Source organism: Dipteris shenzhenensis, chromosome 28 (genome assembly GCF_047967505.1).
Source record: "Dipteris shenzhenensis isolate YYH24624 ecotype China chromosome 28, Dip_SZ_1.0, whole genome shotgun sequence".
In the NCBI taxonomy this organism is placed as follows: domain Eukaryota; kingdom Viridiplantae; phylum Streptophyta; class Polypodiopsida; order Gleicheniales; family Dipteridaceae; genus Dipteris; species Dipteris shenzhenensis.
The window spans coordinates 8,821,906-8,830,856 of NC_141623.1; the positions used below are offsets into that span (position 1 = coordinate 8,821,906).

The 8,951-nt window shown below is 40.7% G+C and overlaps 1 protein-coding gene across 2 annotated transcripts in view; it reads left to right on the forward strand.

Moving 5' to 3' along the window:
• Nucleotides 1-6,949, forward strand: part of ACS (acetyl-CoA synthetase) — a 72,819-nt gene extending 65,870 nt beyond the window's left edge. For both annotated transcript variants that reach the window (XM_087399283.1, XM_087399282.1), the window contains exons 13-18: nt 247-315; nt 418-593; nt 692-748; nt 5,014-5,104; nt 5,943-6,041; nt 6,194-6,949. In XM_087399283.1, coding sequence (XP_087255409.1) covers nt 247-315; nt 418-593; nt 692-748; nt 5,014-5,104; nt 5,943-6,041; nt 6,194-6,379 — 678 coding nt within the window. In that variant the 3' untranslated portion in view covers nt 6,380-6,949. The remainder of the gene's footprint in view (nt 1-246; nt 316-417; nt 594-691; nt 749-5,013; nt 5,105-5,942; nt 6,042-6,193) is intronic.
• The last annotated feature ends 2,002 nt before the right edge of the window (nt 6,950-8,951 follow it).

The window sequence follows — 8,951 nt, forward strand, 5'->3', positions numbered from 1 at the left end:
ATCATCAGCGGCGTCATCATTGTCGTTGTCATCATCATCGCCCATCTATTTGTATGTGCACAGGTCCATGTGTAGGTGTGTGCGTGTCTTGTTTTATGTGTGTGCATGTGTGCATGTATACAGGTGTCTAGGCGCTTGCCTTTGTGCACATTCTGATGATGCTTAGTTATGCCAGTCCTGAAAGTGGAAACTCTTTTGCACGGATCATCTGAAATTTCAATCTTTTTTTGTCCTTCTTTGATGTAGATTACTCCTCTGCCTGGTGCGTGGCCACTCAAGCCTGGTTCTGCTACCTTTCCCTTTTTCGGTATCCAGGTATAGAATACTCACTTGTAGATATGCCTATAATTTTTTGGACTAATAATGGAATGTTCTCTTGCCTTCAATTGCTATGAGGCTGACAACTTTTGTCTGCAGCCTGTCCTGGTGGATGAGAATGGCAAGGAACTTCCAGGTGTCTGTAATGGATACCTTTGTATAAAAAGCTCTTGGCCAAGTACCTTTCGTACCCTTTATGGTGACCACTCAAGATATGAGACAACATATTTTGCACCTTTCAAAGGTTACTACTTCACGGGGGATGGATGCCACAGGTAGCATCACTAGGGTATTGTTTTTCTTTATGTTAGAATCTCATTTCAAACGGTCATACTTAAAAGCTTCTGCTTGTGAACCTTCGAATTTTCCAAAGGGATGCAGATGGCTACTACTGGCTAACAGGCCGAGTTGATGATGTGATCAATGTGAGGTGTGTAGCTTTGGACTTTCAAATCTAGTTTCTTTTAAGAGTTCAACCACAAATGCAAGCTGACCAAAAAGTATCTAGTAACTGCTGCTTTTCACAGGAAATTATTGCAGAATCATATTTTTGGCTCTTGCTTGTTAGTCAAACTATGTCAGTCTTCCTTTTAATCTGAGTTTGATTTTTAGAATTTAGATGGCAAGTATGCATCATATGGTTTTTCAAAAGTATTCCTCATTGACTAACCTGATTCTCATGGGGGACTGTGCCATAAGTACTTTTCTTGGTGTGAGGTGATTTCAACCTTATGAGGACATAAAGGGGGTTTTGCTTTGACTGAGGGGTTGTGTGCAGCACATGCATCATCCGAAGGTGGTGTGAGGACAAAAAGAGCAACATGATGGGAGTGAAAAAGGGGTTTGGCTTTGACTGAGGGGTTGTGTGCAGCACATGCATCATCCGAAGGTTGCTTCATTTTTCCTACCCATCCTTGCCTGACTTCTGAGCTTGGCATTTTATCCTTGCCTGACCTTCTAGCCTGGCATTGTAGCACTTTGGTTGCCACGAATAGCCATCTGTACATTGGTAGGTGGTTTGGATAGGGTTTATAACAAAGACATACTTGGGTTTTTGATCCATTAAATCTCCTTTTCCAGCAGATTACTTATTTTGGATGCCTTCCTGCAACATGCTAAACCTGTTGGTTGATGTGTATTGTATATCAAGTACATGGTTTGTCAACTCAGAGATAGTGGACTGCTGATATGCATTCATGAGACAATGCCAGCTGGGCATTGGCCTGCTCTTTCGAATCGTAGTTATGTGAAGTCCATATGGACCTATGCACTACACTAGAAAGATTTGTGTTTTTTTGTTAACTTTTTATTTGTGGACAGGTTTGGGGAAATGATACTAGGAAAATGTTCTATTATGGTCTTTTCTATCTCTGCATGTAATTTGTGTTGGAATATGAAGCCAAAGTAAGTAAGAAATGAGTGTACTAGTGGTTTTATAGTCTAGTGAGTCCTAGACATGCCACGTGTCATATTGGGAGATATCCCATAGACATTGTGACTTTCTAGAGTCTAGTGGCACACTATATATTGTTGTTCTTGTCTATTGTCTAACATATCAGTCAACATCAAGCTATCAATACATTGTGAGTATTTTGGTTATTGCCTTGCACTTGTACTTTCCTTCCTTTCCATTTTGCCTTTCATTATGCTTTCCATATTTCCATTTTGTTCCTAGCTAGCTACCATGTCTCTTCATATGGTATGAGAGCCTTCCTTCCTAGCCCTTCCCTTCCTCTTTGCTTCTCCATGAGGTAGAGGGTGGCCGGAAAGAGAAGCTGCCCTCTCTTCTCTTGGAGGAGCTCCCCTTCCCTACTCCTCTCCATTGAAGGCTTCATCAACATTGGGATTCTCCTCCAACGTTGTCTCCTCCAACTTGAGCTTCTGCCACCTCTCTTCCCTTTCCTTGGTGAGCTCTTCTCCTTCCTTCAGCTACAAAGACGTCTTGGAGTGGTGTGGTTTCTGTTGCTCTCTCTGTGACGTGCAGACGATGTGATGCTTCTATTTGGACCTGGAAGCAGAATCATGACTTTGTGTCTTCAGGAAAGTTGTAGAGGACCTTGAGTACTAGTGCCAAAATAGGTTCTATTGACTCGCATACAAAGTGGCACCCCCATCCGATAAGTACTTGTTCGAATAACACACCTAAGACCGTGTTTTTTTATGTTTGTGCATGACACTAAGGCAAAAACGGTTTTTAATGCTTGATGGACCATGCAAAGCATATTCGATGGGACAAATACTTTGTACCTACCTTAAACTAGGTGATATTGAGTTACATGCAAAGTGGTGCGTCTATACGATAAGTACTTGTTCGGATAACACACTTAGGACCGTGTTTTTTTATCATTGTGCATGACACTAAGGCAATGAAGTAAAAATGCCAGTAGCCACATTATTAAAAGGAAATCCAATGTTGTGGTATGACCTATGTGACTGGATGAACGGTCACTTGGAATCTATGGCTAGAGTGCCGGATGGAACCTCCAACCACCTGAACCGTCGATGAGAGAATCAGATATAACTCCCACAGTTTCACAATGTTTAATGCTTGATCAACAATGCAAAGCATATATGATGAGCACAATACTTTGCACACACCTTAGCCCAGGGTGACGGTGGTGCATAAGACTACGGGAAAAAACAGTGTATAATGCATGATCGACCATGCAAAGTACATCCGATGGGAATAGTACTGTGAACGCACCTCGACCTAGGTGGTATTAAGTTGCATGCAAAGTGGTGTGCTCATCTTATAAGTACTTCTTTGGATAACACACTTGGGAATGCATTTTTTAATGATTGTGCATAACACTAGGGGAAAAACGATGTATAATGCGTGATCGACAATGCAAAGCATATTCGATGGACACAATAATTTGGACACGCCTCAACCTAGGTGGTAATATTGTTTTTACATCATTGCAATCCGAGTTTACTATGAAAAGATATAGCTCCTGCAAAAAGTAACAAAAATTTTTCATGTGTGCGGATTTTGTTCTTGAGTTCACGGGATGATAGTTTCCAGCCTACTGTCACTATCTTGATCTCCACCTCTATCTTTTGCTGCTCCAGTTGGTGCCCACGAAGCTAAGCTATAGCTGTCCATGCAGCTTCTCCTACTGTCCACGTAGCTATCCTCTTTGCCCGCCATCTAGCTGCCCACGCTGCTTCTAGCTGTCCACGCAGTTGCTCCTGCTGCTCACGCTTCTCCTGTTGCCCATGAAGCTCTATCTTCTCCCAAACAGGATTGGTGATAAGGGACAACCTTGTTTGACCCCTATGGTACTCATGATCGCCACATTATTGCACACCTCATCCACCTTCTATAACGTTGTGTAGACTCCACACTAATTTGCAGAAAGAAGATAAAGAAAAATGATCTTGATGTGAGGTACGGTTACTTCATGGCTTCTCCGATTACTTCTCTGATTGCCCGTGGTGCTAGGCTTGCACATTGAGTGACTCTACTGGTCCTTGTGGCACCTCCGCCCTCTTCATCAAATTTTTAGGTAACTCTCCATCTTCCATCTTGAGAGTCATGCCATGACCGCTCCATGTAGCTACCCCATGGACTTCACCGACACATATTTTGGGGCATCCATGCCTAGTGCTTCATCGACATTGTCATCGACTTGCAGGTTGATGTATTTTGGGGTCCTCTGCCTTGGGTAGTCTCCCTAAAATGATATGTCATTGAGTCTAAAGGTTCTCTGCCTTGGATAGTCCTCCTAAAAAGATGTATTGGTTTTCCTATTTTGGTGTGTGGCTTCCTAACATGTTTTGTTATGAAGCCAAGGGGGGATGTACTGTGGGAGCCATGTACTGGCTTTGATAGGTCTCGTTATCAAGCCTGGCCGATGTACTGTGGGAGCCATGTAGTGGCTTTGATAGGTTTAAAGGGGAATGTATTGTGGGAGCCATGTATTGGCTTTGATAGGTCTCGTTATCAGGCCTGGCCGAGTTCCAGGATGTTGGTGTATTCCTAGGCCTATGAGTTGGTCATGTGGCCATGCTATAACGTGAGCCTCTGAGCATGTTGAGTCGCAAGCCATGAGATTGCTTGGATCAACCTCTGAACACGCTCAGACTTTAGCCTCCGTGTTACATAGGGTGCACAGTTTGATGACCGTCATTGTCATGTTCTGTTCTTGGTTCCATTCCAATAGTCCCTCACCTTAGAACGTCATTGTCATGTTCTGTTCTTGGTTCCATTCCAGTAGTCTCTCACCTTGCCTTCATGGGGGGTTGTTGGAATATGAAGCCAAAGTGAGTAAAAAATGAGTGTACTGGTGGTTTTATAGTCTAGTACGTCCTAAACATGCCACGTGTCATATTGGGAGATATCCCATAGACATTGTGACTTTCTAGAGTCTAGTGGCACACTATATACTGTTGTACTTGTCTATTGTCTAACATATCAGTCAACATCAAGCTATCAATACATTGTGAGTATTCTGGTTATTGCCTTGCACTTGTACTTTCCTTCCTTTCCATTTCGCCTTTAATTATGCTTTCCACATTTCCATTCTGTTCCTAGCTAGCTACAATGTCTCTTCAATTTGAACTCGTTGAGATGTAAAAGAAATGTGAACTCGTATTTATCTATGGTGTGACGAAGCTGGATATCTCTCTCTCTCTCTCTTTCTGCACATATTGTGGAATGGGATCTTATATTTTGACCATGTTTTTTCATAGTGGACATCGCATTGGGACAGCAGAAGTTGAGTCGGCTCTTGTCTCTCATCCACTATGTTCAGAAGCTGCGGTTGTAGCGGTAGAACATGAGGTACAGATGATTACAAGATTCCCCAGATCTATTAATCATAATAGAAGGAAATATTGCTTCATAGATAACAAAATATTCCATAAATAATGGCTGAACAAGATGAATCTAAATACCTAGGTAATCCCTAATACCAAGGCATTTTTTACATGTGAATATCCATATTTCAGTGAAATCTTGATTGCATATTGCAGCTCAGTCAAAAAATACAATATGCATATGTTCTTTTGATGTGTGGACGCAATGTTGATGTTTAATAGATCAACATTGATGTTTTGATCGATACGTTTTCCTGCTGTTGTCTATATTCACATTTTCTTCCATCCCAGATCCATAAGGTATTGTTTGCAATGTTGGTGATAGATACCTGGACACGTATTGAATTTCATAGATCTTTTAGCATGCTTCTGTCCATGTAATACAGATCATTCTGGATTGCTGCCAAAAAAGTTACTCTTGTTTGAAAAGCCTGTCCGTCTTCCACTTTTTCCTTGTTGTTTCCCTTCCCGCTTTATCTCCTGACCATGTGAGTTGGTGACAATATAATCTGAAGGTGAGGTTTGGTGACATTTATTTGGGTAAAGTTGTCCGTTATTTCATAATTTCCTGCTCTTTTGACTTGCCGACTCCCATCTCCTGAACCTGTCAAGTTGTTGACAACATGTGAGTCAAATACTGTCTATGTGATCTTTCTAAATGTCTAAATCCAATTGTGGCATTTGGATGTTTATAAAAGAACTTCAACGATTTAGATTCATGCCATTGATGGTTTCATCAGTTTTCTTGAAAACCAACCTATTTCTTAGAGGTGTATCTTATATGGAGTTGCATGAAATGACAGGTCAAAGGACAGGGCATTTATGCATTTGTGACATTAAATGAGGGTATTCCTTATAGTGAGGAACTGCGCACTAGTCTTCGAAATGCGGTTCGCAATCAGGTCGTTGACTTGGCTCTCTCTCTGCTGGTGAAAGATAACTCGTGGTTTTCCTCTCACAGACAGTTGATTGTCTCTTATAGACAATGTTCTTTTCTGTTTCCTTTTTCATAATGCAAGTCATAGCCTTACATCAGTGTTTCATGGTTGTTCAGATTGGAGCATTTGCTGCTCCTGATAAGATACATTGGGCACCCGCTCTACCAAAAACTAGAAGTGGGAAAATTATGAGGAGAATATTACGAAAGATTGCCTCCAGACAACTTGATGAGCTTGGAGATATCAGCACCTTGGCTGATCCTGGGGTTGTTCAAGAGTTAATTGACTTAACCGGTGTATGATGTTTTAATCTATGAGCTACTGGAAGGCTATACAGCATACCATCCTCAGCTGACATAATGGTCTAGATATAGAGCTTTTGAGAAATGCCGTGCAGGATACTTAACGACACCTTTGAGCTGAGTGTTCTTGTTGATGCATCTTAACGTCTTCATGAAAATAAGGACAATTTAGGTGCAAATGGAGCCAGATAACCATGGAACTGAATCAGTGATTAAACTGGTGGAAGTTGATGTCGAGACCTGGAGCTTAGTGGTTGAGAATGAAGTTTTCCAGAACCAAAATACCGAGATATGCCCATCTCAACTTTTGCTGAAGTGTTTGTCCTTCACTGAACATAGTATCGGGGCAGCTAGGACAGGCTTGTGACAGAGGCTCTGTTAGTCTTTATCTCAGAAAAGCGAATTATCTAGTGATTCTAATTGTAATAAAGTTGAACTCTCCATTGCGTTACATCTGAAGGCCAAGTGACATTCAATACTGACCTCACAAGTTTCAGAAAGGTGGGCTTGTGGATTTTGTAGAAAATATGGCAACTTGGAAGATCATGCGTACTTCACGAGTATTATTTTTATGTTTCCAGAGATCTAGCTCAAACCCTCCCCGCCCCCCGCCCCCATGCCTCCTTTTTCCCTCCCCTTCTCCGCTTCTTTGTTTTTCTGGATACTGCACCTAATGTTCTAGTAGTTCAGTCTTTGAAGAAACAATAATGGTGGGAAAGTTGGTTCGTATAATTGTTTATTGTTTTCTTCTCAACTTTTCAGTTGACCTAAAATGTGATGTCATTCTAATGATGATGATGTTGTTAAGAGAGAAGTCTTAGAGCACTTACGATCCAAAAATCACAACATTTGCTCTAGCATAGCACTTAGGTGGGCAACTCTAAGATCTTGGCTCAAATTTTGTCAACGCTCTTGAATAGATCTATCACACAGCAAAAAAGGGGCATGAGGTGCCCAAGAACATTGCCCTTTTCAACATGTAGACTTTGGTACTGAGCACAGCATGCACACTATGAGAACATAAACATCTAGAAACACTGGCGTATGCGTGTATGATGAGTCAAAGTAGTAAAACTAGATGAACATGTGAAGAAATGCAAGTTTAGATGTGAACATATATGCATATATAGTATCAAATGTAAATGTATGAAATGTGTGCGTGGGAGCTCGTTTGGCTTTCCAAAATGATGGAGTATGATGCAAGAGTCATGAATGTCTACATTATGCTAGAGTATAATGCATGTAACATCCATACAAAGTGCTTCGTTCTTACAATGTTGCATGTTGGAAAAGTTTCATTTACACTTAGGGTCTTCAGAATCACATTGTCAACATAGGCAAGGGCCTCCATGGCAATTGATAGAGCCAATCTTATTGCTTATCACACAGCTGCCTATGACCATTGCAAGTCACATATGTAAATTGACACATGAGCATAATTTGATGTGGTGGGCCTTATGGCAATTGAAGCACCAATAGGTTTGGCATAAAGTCAAGGTGATACAAGAACAAAATGTTGTTGTATGCATTGCAAAACATCAGAAGAAGAGGTTTTTCCACAAGACGAGACTTTAGCGAACGATGGGGAGGCTCGACTCCCTTCAGAGGATTTATTCATGCCAATTACACAATACACCACAAGTTTTTTAAGTTATAGGGCACATATGGTTAAAGGATACACTATCTTTGCACAAGTTCTTGTTGTATGTTTGCTAACTCTAATCTATGTAAACACGGATGCTTTGATAACACGGTTTTGAAAGCTCCTTGTGGCTCAAAGAAACTCCAATACAAACTTTCAATGCAAAGGGCGAGAATATAAGAAAGTTGTGGTAAAATGTGGTGCAAATGTCATCACGCATTGTCAACATAGGCGAGGGCCTCCATGGCAATTGATAGAGCCAATCTCATTGCTCATCTAGCCTTGACACTCTTCATTCTTCAATCGATTGATGCAAAGAGTGAAGGAAACAAGGTTCACAGTTTCCTTGTGATTATCGATCTATTAATTTGATTGCCTTCCAAGACTGTTTATGACGAATGAATCAAGCATCTATAGCTGAATCTAACTTCCTATGCCGTATGATTACTAAAATTAATTGCTTTGAATAAACACAATGTAGCGCATAAATGCATACTATACAGATATGAACTCACATACAATTAACTTTGGCAATTGCAACATGATTGAAGATTTAATTGTTTGATATAGAAATTGCATTTTCATGAGAATACTTCACTTGGATATTACCACTGACAAGGTTACACAATAGTGGACAAGAACATCCAAGTCTCCCTCTTCCTATAGTTGCCCATCCTAGTGCCTCGATCTGAACTCCTCTATGAATTTGAAAGCTCAATATTCACTGTGCTTATCCTATTGAAATGTATACAATGTGTGTAGAATTGTGACTAGGCTAGCTTATCTAATCGCACTTGTAATGGTGTTTTTGCAAATGCCACATGTGACATCGTTAGATCATGCCAATTGACATTTTATAAATAACACTAGATTCATATACACATGTATGAAAAGACGTGGCAGTCAAAGTTTTTTATTTTGAAAGATATA